The sequence below is a fragment of the Neolamprologus brichardi genome, chromosome 10, assembly GCF_056152115.1.
Source record: "Neolamprologus brichardi isolate AB-2024 chromosome 10, ASM5615211v1, whole genome shotgun sequence".
NCBI lineage: Eukaryota > Metazoa > Chordata > Actinopteri > Cichliformes > Cichlidae > Neolamprologus > Neolamprologus brichardi.
In genome coordinates this window covers 23,637,023-23,656,131 of record NC_142113.1, presented here as the reverse complement: position 1 = coordinate 23,656,131, position 19,109 = coordinate 23,637,023, and the positions used below count along the sequence as shown (strand labels likewise).

Here is a 19,109-nt window from a genome sequence, read left to right as displayed (position 1 = left end):
GCTGGAGCCGTATTTGCTGATCTAGTGGTATCCACCTTCTATAAGTCTGTTACCTAAAATGCTGAACAAGGGTCATAATGCTTACGTAATCAATCATGTTTAGGAAATTATGAGAGTGTTCGACTTTATGGTCTTTTTGTGGCAGTTCGATTCAGGAGAAAGACACAGTACAACAAAAAAGGTGTCTGGTCTTTGGGGAGGGAAGACTTTAGGGAATTATAACCAAAGAGAATACCGCGCATCGTTATCTGGCCTTGGACCAAAGATTGTTTCTCATAGGTGTCATTACGATAATAAAAGAGTCCAGAGTGCATTCTGTATGGCAAGACTAAAGTAAGGAATTTGGAAACACAACTTCCAGTGCAGGGGTAAGACGTTGTCCTTTCTGGAGTGTCCCTAATGATGGACTTTTCCTTAGCAGATAAACCCAATGCACATTTTCTTGTTGTACCTCAGGAAAAAAGCTTTGGCTCACATGTCAAGTGATGTAAATCCGCATAGATGGCAGCTAATTAAAACATATACAAAAGGACACTTGTGTAAATCGAATCAAGTATTTTGCTATCATTATTACTTTGAAATTCTTTTAAAATCAGTAATGTTTTATTTGTGCTTTTGAGTATTAGGAAATAGAAATGAGACATGCTGTAGCTGTCATAATGCACGTGGACTGAAATGCATAAAAAAAATCGATATTTTAACACTTGCATGGCTACAGTTTCTATACATATATTAGGAATAATAACGTATGCCTCTTATAGTTCAGTACAGATAAAAGCAGACCTTTGGGGGCTTAACAATGTATTATTGCGTCATGCAATTTAAATCACGGATTGTCCCTTTAAAGACAAGTTAATTTGGGGAACTTGGACAATAATTAAAACGGCGCGAGGTGGGAGGGATGGTTTAGTAGTTAAAACAAAAGCTCTGCTTAAGAAATGCCCACTCCAGTCACCATTTCATTTTTCTTAACTCTGGCCCACTGTGTAAACCCTGAGCCGACAGAAACCAGTAAGATGACGGACTATGAAACTTCAACGGCTTTCCTCGGAGAGTGGGGATGTTTCCAGCAGCAGGTGTTTTTCCTCCTTTCTTTGACCGTCATCCCTAACGGTTTGACTGCCCTTTCCACGGTGTTCCTAGCCGACACGCCGTCCCACCACTGCCTCATACCCGCGCATCTCAACCTCACCCCCGAGTGGAGGAACAACAGCATCCCGCTGGAGCAAGAGAGCAGCCAAGGTGACGCGTTGGTGCGCAGCAGGTGTTCCAGATACAAACTTGTTGATATCCTGAGTTTCTCTGAAAAAGGCTTGCTGCCCGTCGTTGATGTGAATCTGTCTACTGTGCCGAAAGAAAGCTGCTTGGACGGATGGGAGTATGACCAGAGCATCTACATTTCTACTATCATATCGGAGGTATATATACACGCCTGTTTTCTAAATGCGGAGAAGGCTGCTTCTGCTTTTATGCTGAGGTAGAGCTAGGCGACTGTGTATAGCCCTATAGGTTAAATGTTGTGATATAGAGGAAGTGTGTTAGCTAAACTCGTGTTATTATGGGAATTCATCACAAAGTCAAACAAGATGTGGCAACAATTTCTCAAATAACACAAAATCTCTAATTTGTGGAAAACTGGCCCTAGGTTGTGTGGTTTACAGGAACAATGCTGTTTTATGCTTTTAGATTGTTGTTTAACATCTGGAACACACTGTGCTCTTTGGTTTTTCTTGAAGAGAAAACACAACTAAAAAAAAAACAGCAAACCTTTTTGAGTGTGATCTGCACTGTATATATCTCCTATGTGTTTTTTCAGTGGGACCTGGTTTGTGATGAAAGCTGGAAGAAACCTCTGACTTCTTCTTTCTTCTTCTGTGGAGTTCTCACCGGTTCCTTCATTTCAGGACAGCTTTCTGACAGGTTATGGACAAGATAGCTTAATTCAGTTAAATTCTACTTATTATTATCAATTGTTAAATCAGCTTCAAATCAGTTGAGCTAGAGTACTATTGATCTACTGAATGAACACATGTGGAGTAATGTGACCTAGTACATTTAATCTAGTATTTACTGAGGAATAGTTTTTTTAAAAAAAAACCTGTTATGCCCAACTGTTTATTAATATAGCTAATCCTACCACACTATATGTTAGATATGATATAGAAATAAATGCCCTTAAGCTCATATTTATTGCTGCAGAACTAAGCTGTTGAACAAAAGTCACTGCATACAGTAGGCTAATCAGGATGCTCAAGTTAATTATACACTTTTCATTCCACAACTTTGTGTCACAGCATCAGTGAATCACAAAATGATAAAATTTTGAGCCGCATGTTAATCATCCAGATTAATTTTTTAAAAACACATTAATTTATATTTATTAGCAAAACAGTGTCAAACCACATGTTACAAATGTTTTACCACATGTCCTGATACTAAACTGGTCAGCTTCCAGTCGAGACCAGTTATCTATAGCTCTGCTGTACTATGAAACAAAAAAATAAAACAAAAAAGGACCCTATGCAAGGCAAGATATCTCTCTTTTCAAACGATTGCAACTATTGCAAAAAAAGATGAAAAACAGGCCTTAGAACAAATTTAGATGATTCATAACTCATTGCATTTTGTTTTTTATTGAAAGCAGCTCTTGCATAATCCCTCACAAAGTCTAAACACATTTCCAGCACAACTCAGAAGCCAAGTTGGGTTAAAGGGGAAATCCATTGTTACTCAGAGTAAGATTTTGGGGGGCAAACTTAAATAATTAATTTTTTGCTTATGTCTCAGAAAACCACACAATTTCAGACTATTTCATTTGTACTGGACGGAAGCTAATGGCAGGGGCGAGGATGAGCTATCCAGTAAAGTTGCTGTAAAACAAAATTGTAATTAAAAAGAAGCAAAGAGATGCAGTACCAGGGGATTGGTCAGTCTATATGTTATTGGTAGTCATTAAGTGCACATGTCGTCTCATTTACGTACATGCAGAAAAAAAGAATATACGAGACCTTATTGTTGTTGTGAATTTGACTGACTCTCCCACTTTATAAAACATGCTGATTTGTTCAGTCCTACTGTATGTCAATTTCAGGTATGGGAGAAAAATAGTTCTGTTTGCTACTCAGGCAATTCAGACGGTATTCACATTGATCCAGGTCTTCTCTCCATCTTGGACGGCGTTCTGCGCCCTGTTCTTTGTCGTTGGGGTGGGCCACATTTCCAACTATGTGGCTGCGTTTGTGTTAGGTACTCTATTCAAAGGTTTTCAGATGTGTTTTTTATAATACAAAACTTTTATGTAATGTAACTTGTAATTTGAATGTTTTTTATTTATTTATAATTTTCCAAGGAGCGGAGATATTAAGCCCATTTGTGCGGACTGTTTATACCACGGCGGGTGTGAATCTGTTCTTTGCTGCGGGCTACATGCTTTTGCCGTTCTTTGGTTTCTTTATCAGGGACTGGAGGATGCTCCTCCTAGGCCTTTCACTGCCTGGCTTCTTCTTTGTGCCTCTCTGGTGGTAGGTAGGTGTGTGTTTGTGTGTGACTGTACATGTTACAGTAACTGATAATGCACAGCTGTACATCTGGGGAGTGTTAGGATTTTTTTTTAGTGTAATCAAATTATTTTCCCTTGGATCCTTTTTAATGAAGCCAGTAAAAAAATATTGACAAAACATGTACATGATGTCCTGACTGCGCTTTCTTTGGTTTGAAAAGACTGAGGCTCTGTTTCTGCCCCTTCTTTTGTTTAATGAAAAAGGTTTATCCCAGAGTCTCCCCGGTGGCTACTCTCTCAGGGAAGGATAGAAGAAGCTGAGGCCATAATCAGAGACGCTGCTAAGAAGAACAAGGTTGAGCCTCCATCAGTCATCTTTAGTCCCTTGCAGGTGAGACCTTTTTGGGTGCAGTGCTAGAGAAGCGGCAGTTCTTTTAAAATATTTAGGGAAGTCAAAAATGCCTTATCTGTCAGTGTTTTCTCTGTAACTGTGAAAATCTGTTACTGTCACTACACAAATAATTTAGAAAGAAGGCTGTTTTACTGGAGATAGGATTGCTGTTTTTCATTTGTTTTCAGAAATCACTTAGACACTATAATATTAATGACTGAACAAGATAGTAAGACGGTAAATATTTCTTCTTTTCCAGGAAAATTACAATGCATACACCTACAATTAAACCATGTCACTATGTTTTTTAATGTTCCAACTGAATTTTCAGTATTTCTAGGTGAAAGGGCAAGAAGCATGAACCTTTTCAGGTTCACTGCTCAGTGTGCATTGTGATGTAATCATTTACTGTTTTCCTGTTTTCTGCATGAATGAACGTTAATCTGGCGGCTAACAGACAGACACATTATCAAGGTTCATTAAACACCTTTCCTTCTTGCACTCTTGCACTGGATAATGTGCCTTTTAACTATTGAAAGAAGTCGACTTTAATCGACAAGGAGTTTTCAACGTGCTGAAAAGAACACCAAGCACTGTTATATTGTGCTTGAGTACAGCTGTACATGTGTTATGAGCCTAAATGTGTATAGGTTAGATAGGTTAGCTGGTAAATGGTTGAGTATATGGTTAAACCTGTAAGGCCTAAACTTTAACAGCAGTTGAACAAAAGTGTCTATTGCGTAAGAACTGATTAAACTTGTAACTGCAAATAAAGGTAAGTTTATGAAAGAAGCTGTGAAGACAACATGTTTCTTAATATTACCTTGGTTTTTGCCTACCTGAATTCACTTCATAGAAAAACTGTCTATTAAAAAATGAAAGACACTATTACCAAGAAACTGAAAAGAACCCTTAAATCCAAAAAAACGGTAGATTTCCGAGATTGAAACATGAAATAAATCAAACTGTTAATTGCAGTAATAGTGTTCATTGTTAAAAAAAAATCACATGCTTAATAATGGAAAATTACCAGTTGAACTCTACGAAAGAACTTTAAAAAGTGGGTCTGTTTTTTTCCACAATGCATTCCTCCATTCAGATGACCTCTGTGTTATTTTTTTCAACTTTGGTTTCTTGAACTCTATTCAAGAAACCAAATTGCCACATTCATGAACTTTATCCTGCGCAGCAATCTCTCCCCCTTAGAGATAATGTACCCTTAGCATGGGTTACAAAATGTTGTTTTTTTTCTCTATCTGTTTATTGTAACTAGGTCTAGAACAATATAGACGTCCAATGTCTTTATGGAAGCACATTTTTATATTTCTGTGAACAGATCTGCTAAAAAATGTGTAGAGTTAGCATTTATTTGGTGTCATTTCTGGAAACTGGGAGTGGATTATGGTGGTTTTTGAGGGATTTTTTCCTTGGGGGGGAATAAAAAGCTGAATACTTGACTGCTGTCTGTTTAAAATGATAAACATCTGTCTCAAGCAATCCATGGGGATATGATTAGCTTACAAATGTGGTATTACTGCAAATGGCAGTATAATATGCGGTTTAGGGGATATAAATTCATCCCCTCCCCCAACTTCATTATTATACACGGAAATATTGGCTCATTTAAATTAAAATCCTCACATTTGAATATACTGTACACACACACACACACACACACACACACACACACATATATACATATATGGAAAATCTGACCCTGAACCCACAAGCTTCTCGCTGGTTACATTACTTCCAGACTGATGGCTCTGCTTGTTAAGTGTTTGTTATTCCACATGCATCGATGCCCCGCAGGAACAACTTAAGCCTGAGAAGAGAAGGGCCCACAACATCTGTGACCTGCTTCGTTCTCGAAACATCCGCTGGATCTCTGTCACGCTGTGGCTGATCTGGTGAGTCCCTGCTGTCCCACCTGACCCTCACATTTGGTACCGTGACCCTACACACACATAGCTACAAACATTCAAGCACTCACATGTAGGCATAAACACACACGACTGCTCACATTCACATACAAAGTTTTAACCTGTTCATGCATCACTTTAACCACATGTCAGCCTGTTTCACTAACAACAAATAATGACCTGTCGGGTGCTGTGAAGCCTGCAACTAAGATCAAAATCAGGTTTTGCGTAACTGCACAGTATGCCTGTATTCGTCCTGTGCACGCTTCCTTGCTGAGTCCGAAAACAGATGCAGCTGCATTTCTGTTTGATCAGGAAACAATTTGATCTAGCTTTACACAGTTAAGTCTTTGCTAGTGGATAAGATTATATTTTTTCTTAACCTCTGAAGTTAAACATATTAATATGAAAATATTTTTAGGATGCATATCCTGAAAATATCAATTGGAATAAATATGTATTCACACATTGCATATTACAATTAACTGACTTATAAAACTCAAATTTTTCATTTCTCTTTCTATTAAAAACTTGTTTTGAGTGCTTTAGGGTTCCTGTAGGGGAAACCCAAGATAAGGTTGAGTTGTGGTTCTCGTTTGGCTTGCTTTTGTAATTTTTAGCTAGTCACCTTGTATATAAACGGGCGGCTGTGGCTACAGTGTAGCTTGCCATCACCCGTGTGTGAATGTGTGTGTGAATGGGTGGATGACTGAATGTGTAAAGCGCTTTGGGATCCTTAGGGACTGGTGAAGCGCTATACAAATACAGGCCATTTACCATAAACTGAAAAATGGACAAAGACTACATGACATCACCCAATAGTTTCTTATCTGCTTTGAAGTTGTGGTTTTATGTGTTGCAGTGTTATTATTTTAGTCAATTGTCAATTTTTGGACATTGATGTGCTAAACAAGCTAGCAATGCTAGCTAGCTTGGTTAGCAAGGCGTATCCATACACACTATAGATGCATTGCACTCACAAAAATACCTGTTAGTTAACATACTAAAAAAAAAAAGAATTTAATTAGCTTAAATGAAATGTGGCACAGAGCTGGGAACATACTCAGCACCTACCTGTCACCACAGTGAGTTTAAAACATAGATGTAGCTTGAAAAAATGTTGCCAATACAAAAGTGACTGAAGCCTACATTCTTCAGAAATCAATGGATGAAGTTGCAGTAGCTGCAGCCATCTTAAAACTGTCTATGCCGCTCACTCAGTGCAACCATGTTCCTTATCTGCCACAACTTTGAGGCTTAAGGGAACTTTTGAAAAAAGACAAAAATAAAACAAAGTCCCCTATCAATATAAAATGAAGAAATAGCTCTAGGTTTATTTTGTTTCTTTCTAGGCATAAAAACTGTAAAGTACGGAAGTGTAGAGCAGCCACCCAGGCAAAAGAAAAATAGAGCTATATCATGTTATAACATGAAAAGTTTATTGTTCTAACAATATACTATCATGTTAGTACAAAATACTTTTCACGTTTGAACACATAATATCACGTTATTACAACATACATAATTATCACGTTTGTACAATATAATATTTATATTGTACGACCGTGAAAGGTTTTTGTTATAACGTGATAATTATGTATATTGTAATACTTTATAGGATATTGTACAAACATGAAAAGTATATTGTTAGAAAAATAAACTTTTCACATTATAACGTGATATAGCTCTATTTTTTTTCCCCTGGCTGGCAGCTTCAAGCTTCAGTAGTAAAGTACTTCAGGGCTTTTGATGCCATTATCAACTGACCCTAGAAAATTTCATTTTGGCTTTGTTTTTCAGCACTTGTAGGAACCACTTGGACACTCACTAACTGTGTTTATCTGCACTTTTAAAAGTTAAACAAAATTCTAAAATGGATGTTCTTAAAACATTATGAAGCTCTACAAAGCTAAGACAAACTTATGTTACACCACCTAAAATACTAGATTTAGCCTTTCATCTATAACATACCACACTTCTCACTTTTAGTGGAGGTTTTGTAGATGTTGCCATCACAACATCTACAGTGTCAAACCACCAAAAAAACTAAAGTCTGTTGTTGATACAATGTTTCATTATGTTTCTGACTACTTTGTAGTGCCATACTATTGAGATCTACAGAATAAGGATACAAAAAGGACACTTTATATCCTCACAGGAACACCTTGACCATTGCCTATTTTGCTGTTTCCCTGAACACGGCAAACCTTCATGGGAATGTGCACTTCAACTGTTTCCTGTCAGCTCTGGTGGAGGTACCAGCCTACATTTTGTCATGGACTATGTTTCGCTGGTGTTCCAGACGGCTGACTCTGTCCTCATCATTGTCCATGGGAGGGTTGTTTCTGCTACTCATTCAGCTTATTCCAACACGTATGGCACTTAAATGTTTTGTTCAAAACTGATTTATTATAGCTGTAGTTTCTGGCAATCTTTAATTAGTTTTTTTTTATATCATTATATATTATGTTCACATGTTCTATTTTGAGTGTTGTTCTCATATTTATTGATTAAGTACAGTCATTTTCAATCTTTTGCAAAACTATACCGCTGTTTGAACACATAAGTTACATCAAACCTCAAACAATTTAATGTGTTTTCCCCGTAGATCTGTTCTCTATGGCGATAGCGCTGGAGATGATAGGGAAGTTTGCAGTGACGATAGCGTATTCTTTGGTCTACGCCTTCACAGCTGAGATCTACCCAACTGTGCTGAGAAATACAGCTCTCGGTGCCTGTTCTATGGCCTCCAGAATAGGAAGCATTACTGCTCCGTTCTTCATTTACTTAAGTAAGGATCTTCTGTCCTCTCTTCAAAGTTGTGTTAATCACTGGTCACAAGGATGAAAAAGAAACACGTTTAAAGTGAGGAGAACATATGCTAAGCATTCTGCCATTACATCTAGCTTATTCTTAGTTTCTCGTTAAATGAAGGTGTGTTTATGCATTTCTTTTCATCTATTTTAGTAAATACTCTGTCACAGGGCTTGAACATTTAGACGTTCAGTGTCAGATAACTTGGGATTTTGAAGTTTGGAGTTGAACTAACTCCTCAAGGAAACCAGACCACACACATCCAAGGAGAAGATAGCAACTTAGAAATGTCCCAACTAGAACTAAACAACAAAAAATACCACCAGCTGAAGTATAATAGAAGACTTGATTTGCAATCAGAAAGGAAACAACAACCTTCAGTTAAAATTTACAAGTTTCTTAGCATTTAAGGGATTTTTTTTTTGTAACCATTGTAGGCAAGGTTGTTTTTCACTTTCTTAACTTCCTTTGATATGTTGCCACAGGAAGCTATTCCGTTTCACTGCCTTACATCCTTATGGGAAGCCTTACAGCCTTAGCAGGGTTGCTGAGTCTCCTGCTGCCTGAGAGCTTTGGAATGCCTTTGCCTGAGACCATTGATCACATGCAGCACTTTCCCGGGTAAAGAAAGAGTTTCATTATAGAGTGAGATTAGGTAAAAAGATTATTTTGCTCTTTTTTTCAGTGTAGTTTAAATTTACAATTGTTGCGGGTTTGGTAGTTTTACTTTCCGGTGTTATAAAGAGAGGCCAATCTTTCAATTTTAAATAGTTTTAAACATAAAGTTTAAATTTCTTTTTTGTTGTATCGCAATTTTATATCATTATATTTTTTTTCCCAAAAAATGCGTTTGCTTAAATTTTAAACTTAAAAAAAAGAAAGATACAGATTACTCTTTTACCCAACTCTGTTAATTTTTTGGTGTGTTATTTAGTTCACAAGCTCAAACACATTTGCCCTTTGATTAGCTAAACTGACAGCTAAACTGAATGTGCAAAGATTAGATTCTTGCTTGTTTAATAAGTAACGTCTATTTGCATATATAGAGAAGAGTAACGTCTATTTGCATATATTGAAAACACCCTCATCTGCCCTGCATCTTGCCTACATGCAGTTAGTATCAGGGATTATCATCACGTAATATATATTTCTCAATATTTGTCATAGCTACAATTGTGTTTAATCAGGTAAAGGTAAAAAAAACTATGATAAAAAGCTCACTGCATAAAAGACTGACTGTGCTTTGCTGTCATCTTGACCATGTCTATATGCCTAAATGCACTGAGTTGCTTAGATATATGTGTTCATGAGCAGTTGAACCTATTGAAGTGGACAGTGAGTGTATGCAATATACTGAACTCATAACCAAAACAATTGTACCACAGTTTACAATATTTTATTGGTGTCGCTATTATTTAGTAACTTGGAAATTTACCCAGATTCGCCCAGTCTGGTCAGCCAATCCCATATAACAGATATTAAAACATATAGTGGGAATCAGATAATTGTTTGACAAGTGTTTCCACTTCCTCTTTAGTCCAGGACAGAAAATGCTTGATTATGACTTTATTTTTTCTTCCTTCTCTGTAGATGCTGTCAGAGAAAGCCTTACACTCTCACACACATGAGAGAAGAGGAAAATGCTCCTGAATGAAAGACTACATAAACAAGGAGAAAAGTGAAAATCTGACTTTATTCGAATCACTGGATGAGCAGAGATTGTGTACTCATTTCCACTAAGTGACCTCTTTATGGTCATAGGTAAAATTATTGCTGTGTTGTCACTGGATGTATAAAATTATATCAGTTCAAGGGGACCAGAGAGGTAATTTCCTTACAAAACTGGAAAATATTTTTTCATATTATAGCAAAAAAATATTATAAAAGGAAGCTTATACTCACCACCAATTTGACAACATTAGGATGTACAGTAGGAAACTTGAAAGAGTAACTTGCAGAAAGTTTGTAGAAATTCAGTACTTTGCTTAGAATATAGTGGGAATACATAATGCATTTTAATGGAAGGTTTATTCATTAATTGCTTACCATGAACCATGATCTGACCATGATCTGCCACTCTGAATGACATCATACATGAGTATGCTATAAAATACTCAGATACCAAAGTAATTCTGATTGTGATGATAAGACACCAGGAAGTAGATCGGCTAGTAGTAGATTGATAGTAGAAAATAGTAGATCAGCTCAAGGCCACAACTTAAGGGGGACTTATAAAAACAAACACACAAACTAGTAACCATTATAATGTAATAAAAATAATGTTTTCTTTGGATTCAGCTGTTAATCAGATGCAACCAATTACATGGTGCTGCACGTCAGAAGAAGTTCTATAGGCTAACTAATTACTCAGTCACACTAGAGCAGGGGTGTCGAACTTCAGGCCTCAAGGGCTGGTGTCCTGCAGGTTTTAGATATCACCCTGGGTCAACAAACCTGAATCAAAAGATTAGTTCATTACCAGGCCTCTGGAGAACTGCAAGACATGTTGAGGAGTTAATTCAGCCATTTAAATCAGCTGTGTTGGATCAAGGACACATCTAAAACCTGCAGGACACTGGCCCTCGAGGCCTGGAGTTTGATACCTGTGCACTAGAGTAAAAATAGGGCAGCAATTTTACTGTGACTAGGAAACACGTTTGGTTTTCTGGTGACTGCACTGATTTCTTTTCTTTCTTTTTTTTAATATTTGGGAGCTGACTACAAGTAGCTGTGTCAGCCAGCCTTTAGCCTTTGGGGGGCCACTTTCAAGAGCAAGGTGAATGCACAGCTGGCCTACAAGCCAACCTGTCATGAACAATCACCATCTGACTCAGACTGACTGCAGTCCTTCTCAGATGAACTGGTGAAGGTTTGAAAATAATTGTTGTCTAATTTAGGAACCCCATTCATTCACCAAATAATAACAAAGTGATAGACTGGCTCTGTTTTATTTTTGTTATTTCACCATCCTGATACACCAAGGTCGCTTTGATGTGAGTGGTTGCAGACCTGGTTCCTGGTCTTTAACCCTTTCATGCATAGTTGTCACTACAGTGGCCAGTGATGTGTCACTCCATACCCGGGCACCCACTGGACGTTTAATGTTACTATAGATGTATGACGTGTTTCATTATAATTACTGTTATTTAACCCTGTCATGCATGAATTATGACAACCTCAATCGAGATTTTTTTTCTTAAGTATTTTTATTCATCTTTTCATGCCTAAAGATGAATAAAAATATTTAAGAAAAAATCCTGATTGAGGTTGTTATAATTCATGCATGAAAGGGTTAAAGCAACCATTTAAATGAAGTGAAATGAAGTTTATTGCACATGGTTACAGTAACTTTGTTCATGCTGCAGTTTCCAATCACAGTTGTGCTTTCTGTGGCTGTAGCATAATAAATGAAGAAAGGGTAGGTAGAAGAGATAGATTTTCTGTCATTACTAAATCATTATTTCAGTAGTCACTCTTTACACACATCAACAAATTCACTAATTCTTCACAAATTATGACTTCAGTTACAGAAAATTATTCATAAAGTAATTATGAGTTTGTCAGACGTGCCCTATTGAAAATATTGCACATCAAACAAATGCAAACATGTAATAAAATAATGCTTTATGTTTCAAGATTAACCAAATTACATAGCAAAATTGCTGGCAGCCTGTTCTGCTAACCGACAAGGACATTCAAGCTGCTGCTCCAAAAATATTGGTTACATTAAATTTACCTTCAGTCATACACACTGTTAAAACAACACCGTCTGGATTCAAATTGTGTAATTACTTCGTTTTCTTCACCTTTATTACCATGTTATTACTGACTCCAATGCAAAGAACAGCAAAAACATAGCAGTAAGACACAGGAAGTAAAAACAATATATTCGTGAGTCATCAGTGTTGGAAACAATCATCGTCGACTTTCAAAAATCTTCACGTGTTTTGATTGTCCTTTTCTAGTAATGAAGGGACATTTCATTCTGTGCGAGACAAAAGACAAAGAAAACACAGTTTTGTTTTTGCAGAAAGGACGTCTGTAAATGTGTCACCATCTTTGTGTTTACTGCCAAATTAGTTATTGCTATTTTGGTGCTTTTAAGACACTTATACTAAGAGTCAATTTTTGTAGTTGCAGAGTTACTACGTATCACAAGTCTGAGATCTACGTCTGAGGTCAAGTTTTTATGACAAGTTTCACATTCAATAAATATTACATATGTTCTTCCAACTGATCTCACCTTTGTCTTTTATGCATCTGTTCAATAGTTTGAGGCAAAGGCCGTCCGAAACTCTCTGGTAGGAACATAGTAGTGAAGGCAGACACAACAGCAAGAGTCCCCAGTGTAATATAAGGCAGATATTTAAAGTACTGACCTGCACAAAGACAGGGAGCAATTAGGATTGGAGAAAGACCTTGGCCTTGTGTTCATGCAACGTAATGTAGTGTGGGAATTTGTAGTCTATACAGACCACTAGATATACTTGATAAAATGTTTATTTATGAAGATTCGAGAAACATTCCTTCACTCACTCAGCTTTAACAAAAATGGTGCAATACAGCTTCCCACTCTGGATACAGTAGTACACATTCCTGTTGCAGTATTCCTGAGTACTGTTGGGAACAGCTCTGCTGTATATACAAACATCAGGGCAGTACCGGTCGTAATACCAAATTTGCCCACCATCTCTAGAGTAATAGACAGATATGATAGACCTGAAGGGAAAAAAAAATTAAAGATTCGTATAAGGCTATATACTAATTTGCTTCAGTACCTACTTCTAATATCGGTATTTGAGATAAGATTTGCCTGAAAAAACCTCAGACATATAAATAAATAAATAAAACCTCTGACACTCCTATGGACACAATATGGTGCATTTTTTCTGCTTACCATGAGGCACAAGTTGAATAAAATACAGTGATACTCCTCCAAGGAGCAAGATGCTTACGACAGCGAGTCGTCGTGGAAGGTATTGCAAAGCCAGCCAGCTGGTAATGTATGCTGGAACCTCCACGGCTGCTGAGATGAAACAGCTGATAAATGGATCGGCATGGAGTCGAGATGTATTTAGGGATAAGCCAAAGTAGCCAGTACTTAGAGTGAACCTGTAAACATATGTCAAATAAAACATGGTAGCAATCTGAAAAGGAATCTGCTTGGAATTAGCAGTAGTGGGTTTATATTATCTATTCATGCAATTGAAAGATGAGGTTTTTGTTATTAATCATATTACTACTGCACTTCTCACTACCAAAATCAATAATCACATCTCTGTAATGTGTTACATTACAATGCATCACATTCCAACTCTTCCCAGTGACTTACCAGTAAGGAGCTTTTCTGGGAGACTATTGGGATTGCATTGAAAAGGACCTTCAAACGCTTGTCACCAGTGAATACTGCTAGTTGTGTTCACTGAGTGCCAAACCAGCAGGAATTATGTGTCTGCAAGGCCAGTGCAGCCAGCTCTCTGGTGATTATGGACCTGCAGTGGGTGATGGTGCTGCAAGTGCTTGTAAAAATATAATGTGAATCAATATGGCTTAGAGCAAAACACTGCTCTTCTAAACAAAACTGTCTTTTTTCCTGTTCTCTCATCATTCATGGGAATTCAGCGATACACAGGATATTCTATTCATCCCCAAAATATAAGTGCTTTGAATTACTACTCACCACACAAGGCAGAGAATGATCGATGTGTTTCTGATGTTTGCAGTCCTTAGCAGGCTGAAGATATTGTGATGTTCATTAGTCTGAGTCTTATCTGCCTAAAAGATACAAAAACCCAGTTTCAGCAGCTGTACTCTGAACTCTGAGCATATGGTAATATCTGTTGCTCCAGGGTTCTATCCCTTTTTTGGTAACAGTAATATTTCTGATCATTTGGGTATTGTCGTGTGTAGTGCGAGAGATATTTATGTGTCTTCCTCAGATTCTCTTTACGTGCCTGAATGATTTAATTCAAAGCCAACTTACTGGTGAATTGTAATCATCAAAGATGACCTGTGGAGCCTCTACTTTGTTCTTCTTGGCAGCATATTTCACTATGTTCTCTGCTTCCTCCACTCTTCCCTGTGAAAGCAGCCACCGAGGAGACTCTGGGATTAACCTGCATCAGTATTCAACATAAAGAAACAAAAAGATTTAGCCTGGATCCAGTGGAACAGAAGTTATAGTATTGCTTATTACTCTCTTTGATGCTTGGCCAGAAGTTCTATACTGTACAGGGTGGGCCATTTATATGGATACACCATAATAACATGGGAATGGTTGGTGATATTAAAGTCCTGTTTGTGGCACATTAGCATATGTGAGGGGGCAAACTCCTCAAGATGGGTGGTGACCATGGTGGCTATTTAGAAGTCGGCCATCTTGGATGCAACTTTTGTTTTTTCAATAGGAAGAGGGCCATGTGACACATTAACTTATTGGTAATGCCACAAGAAAAACAATGGTGTGCTTGGTTTCAACGTAACTTTATTCTTTCATGAGTTATTTACAAGTTTCTGACCACTTATAAAATGTGTTCAATGTGCTGCCCATTGTGTTGGATTGTCAATGCAACCCTCTTCTCCCACTCTTCACACACTGATAGCAACACCGCAGGAGAAATGCCAGTATCTGTAGTTTCAGGTGCTGCACATCTCGTATCTTCACACCATAGACAATTGCCTTCAGATGACCCCAAAGATAAAAGTCTAAGGGGGTCAGATCGGGAGACCTTGGGGGCCATTCAACTGGCCCACGACGACCAATCCACTTTCCAGGAAACTGTTCATCTAGGAATGCTCGGACCTGGCACCCATAATGTGGTGATGCACCATCTTGCTGGAACAACTCAGGGAACATGCCAGCTTCAATGCATAAAGAGGGAAACACATCATCATGTAGCAATTTCAAATATCCAGTGGCCTTGAGGTTACCCTAATGAAGAATGGACCCACAGCCATTGACATGTTCATGGCTGTGAACAAAGAGAAACTTGTAAATAACTCATGAAAGAATAAAGTTACGTTGAAACCAAGCACACCATTGTTTTTCTTGTGACATTACCAAAAGGTTTGATGTGTCACATGGCCCTCTTCCTATTGAAAAAACAAAAGTTGTATCCAAGATGGCCGACTTCTAAATGGCCACCATGGTCACCACCCATCTTGAGGAGTTTGCCCCCTCACATATACTAATGTGCCACAAACAGGACTTTAATATCACCAACCATTCCCATGTTATTACGGTGTATCCATATAAATGGCCCACCCTGTATAATGAATTCATGAGAAGATAAACTTAACACAAATGCAGCTTTATTTTTTTCAAGAACAACCTACCACCAAAGAGGAAGGTAGAGAAGGCCAGGGAGAGATATACCTAACAGGAGAGATGTCCAATCCCTTAAAAAGTAGGCAAAGAGAGGAAGCATCATAAAGCCAAAGGCAAAGGCAAGACATACACCCATGGATGAGAAAAGGACCCGCACATTGCCAGTGAAGATTTCAGTGCCTGCACACACAGAGAAAGCCAACAGAAGTTTTGACGTATTGGAGGTTATTGGACACATTGTTGCAGTAACCAAAGAACCAAAAATATGCCTTTACCGAGCACAAAAGCAGAAACATAGTTAGAGATTTGTCCCAAACCGCTGATGAACAGGAGGATGCAGAACACTGTCCAAGATGATGAAAAGATTTGAACAAAAGTGAAAAGAGTCTGAAGTGCCATGGTCAGAAACAGAACTGGCTTTCTTCCAAATCTACAGCGAAAAGTCAAAAGATGAAATAAGTGTAAAAAAAATAAATAAGACACACTGCTTATCATAAAGTATTTATTATGAAGTATTTATTATAAAGTATACTTGTGTGTTTAGTGGTAATAGCAATATAATACTCTGCAATAAAGTAAAATTGTAATGAGGACTTTTATTACATGCTAAACAGAGCAATTGTATTTTTTAAGAATTACATTTACTTACAGTCTTAAATGTATGTACACTAGAATAAGGCGATAACAAGTTGTGGTTTTGCAGGAAAAAAGAAATAAGTATAAGTATAATATAAATATATATTGTTTGTTTTTCCACAAAATTAAATTGTATTTTGTAAAATTACATTACTTATTACTGTTTGTAAGAATTGTACTTGTACTTATTCTAGTGTACCTAACTTTAAGTATTTGTAGGTAAATATAAGTACATTTTAATTTAAAATAAAATAAATTGAAATTAAGTCTAATTACAGGAAGCCATATTATAAAGTATTAATATGTAATGATAGCTAGAAAGAATTTAAAAGATCAATATACAGTTTGTGCTGCTTAAAAGGGGGAAACAAGTATTATTTTTTAACTTTACCTATCTGACAGCTGTCCTGAAAAAAAGGATCCAACTAAAACTCCCATGAAGTAAACTGTGGAAGTAAACGGCTGCTTCCACTCTTCACTGCACACCAGGTCAAACTGAAACGTCCAGGCATAAAAAATTGAATAGAACAATACAAAGACTTCAGGGTCTGTTTATGCTTGGTCAGATCTTAATTTTCAATTGTCAATCATTGTTCAAATATCTTCTGTATTACACACTTACCTCAGAGACTATAGTGGATTTATAGATATCTTTGCTATAGCTCCACCCATCAACACACCCCTCTTGCTCCAGGTTAGTGAGATTAACATCCTGGCCTGGAATATATCCCTGAGTTGAAAGATTTTTGACCAAATCCAGCCTGTATCTCCGACATCTGCTCAGCTCCAGCTTCCCATTCACCATCTTGCAGGTAAATAAATGCATTAATTTATTTACTTTTCTGTGAAATTGTGTTGAATACCATACTATAAAGGAAATAGCATGCTCTAGAAAGATAAAGAAAAACGAATCTAAAGTAACTGCAACAACAACAAAACAAAAAAAAGCAAGCAAACAGAAACAAACAAACAAATACTGAAATGTAGAACTGGATAACAGAAGAATTAGGTTATTGACAAAAGAGGGAAAAAAACTAAACTAAACAAGAAACAAAATACTTTCAAAATAAAACAGGAAGTAACCTAGGGGGGAATTACCTAAAAGAGACAGGGGTACACTGGAAAGGCCAGATCAAAGTAAAACACAAGCGATCACAACACAATTCAAAAAACCAACAGAAACAAGATCACAAAGTTTCAACAACTAAAGATTAGACACAGAGGCATTACTATTGTAAAGATAATCTTAAAACCTGTAAGAACTCTGAAAAACACAACTCAAAACTAAAGCTAAAATAAAGAATGGTTAAAAATAAACAAGAATGCAAAGTCCAAAAACATAAAACCCCAAACCATGACAGTATTTTGACCACTTAGTGCTCATAATAACCCTTCACACATATAAATATATAACCTATCATAAAATATGACCCTTCTACTTTATTTAGCTTAAAGCTAAAGCTGGCTTTGCAGAATGCAAAGAAAATACATCTACAAAGCTGCAAATATGATCATTAAAGTAAATATCAGACACACACATTTAAACATTTGCACATCCTCCAACATTAACATATAATTCAAACATACAACATGTTGTATGTATGTAGAAAAAAAGTAGGTAATTACAAGTAATTGTGAATTCGCTTTAACTGTCCTGCCCACTAAATTGGTCTGAATGTGAATATAAATAATATATAATTGTGTGTTACTGTATATGCCTTTTAAAGTGTTGGTATTGCATTTGACTAACTCTGTTTCTAAAGAAGGAAGTTATTTCAAATGTAGCTTTTGTTTATGCTGTGCTAGCTGACTGACTGAGTGACATTCACAGACTTTTAGTGGGAACTATCATTCCTTCCAACCACGCAGCATTTCCTTTGCCACTGACTGTCATACAAATCCAAAGCAGATTTCGACCCACCTTAAATGATTCATATTTTCAAATATAAATTTTGTCATCATGACTCATCTGTCAAAACGACTTAGTTACAGAACGCATTGTTGAGAAGTTATCTTGCATAAGCCAGACTTTTATAATGATGTTCCAGTTTGTGTATCAAAGCTGCAGAGTGAAAATACTATTTCTCTTTCAGCTAAATTTTTGCTTTATGTGAAGTTTTTCTTTGGCTTGTAATTCACAACTCAAATTTCATACTGACATTTCAGACTAAATACATTAAATACCTTTGAAGAAAATATTAGATTTAGACGCTTTGATTGCAACACTGACACAACTTATCTGTATTGGTGTTGTAAAGATTACATGCAGCTCTTCTTGTTTCTTTTAATTAATAAACTTCTTTACCTCCATTGGAATGATAGCTTGATGCCAGTCTTCTGTCAAGTTAATATCGGGAATCAGGCAGTGGTGTCTGGGAATGTCAGTCAGGAAGATGAGGGAAAAAGAACCAAATCCATTTGGCAACACGCTGGCACAAAGTAGGAAGAAAACACTTTGCTGGAAATGTCCCCAATGACCAAGAAATGCTGTGACTTCATCATAATCCTGCATACTCTTGG

The 19,109-nt window shown here is 37.0% G+C and overlaps 2 protein-coding genes across 3 annotated transcripts; one reads left to right on the top strand and one right to left on the bottom strand.

Annotated features, from left to right (window-relative positions):
• The first annotated feature begins 938 nt into the window (after window positions 1–938).
• slc22a21 (solute carrier family 22 member 21) lies at window positions 939–12,859 on the top strand. Of its 2 annotated transcripts, XM_035905436.2 has the most exons (11): window positions 965–1,242; window positions 1,357–1,418; window positions 1,817–1,920; window positions 3,092–3,246; window positions 3,350–3,521; window positions 3,764–3,890; window positions 5,703–5,800; window positions 7,971–8,185; window positions 8,421–8,603; window positions 9,112–9,247; window positions 10,217–12,859. In XM_035905436.2, exons 1-11 carry the CDS (start codon window positions 1,017–1,019, stop codon window positions 10,278–10,280), a joined length of 1,542 nt encoding a protein of 513 aa, XP_035761329.2. In that variant the 5' UTR covers window positions 965–1,016; the 3' UTR covers window positions 10,281–12,859. The 2 variants fall into 2 exon arrangements, with proteins under 2 accessions (XP_006785068.3, XP_035761329.2); XM_006785005.3 differs by having other exon boundaries at window positions 939–1,418.
• LOC102788693 (organic cation/carnitine transporter 2-like) lies at window positions 12,434–19,101 on the bottom strand. Its single transcript, XM_006785004.2, has 11 exons — window positions 18,895–19,101; window positions 17,212–17,394; window positions 16,981–17,084; window positions 16,229–16,383; window positions 15,962–16,133; window positions 14,610–14,742; window positions 14,307–14,401; window positions 13,524–13,738; window positions 13,163–13,345; window positions 12,870–13,005; window positions 12,434–12,611 (listed from the first exon to the last, which is right to left on the bottom strand). The coding sequence occupies exons 1-11, from the start codon at window positions 19,099–19,101 to the stop codon at window positions 12,542–12,544; spliced, it is 1,653 nt and encodes a 550-aa protein (XP_006785067.2). The 3' UTR covers window positions 12,434–12,541.
• Window positions 19,102–19,109: the final 8 nt, after the last annotated feature.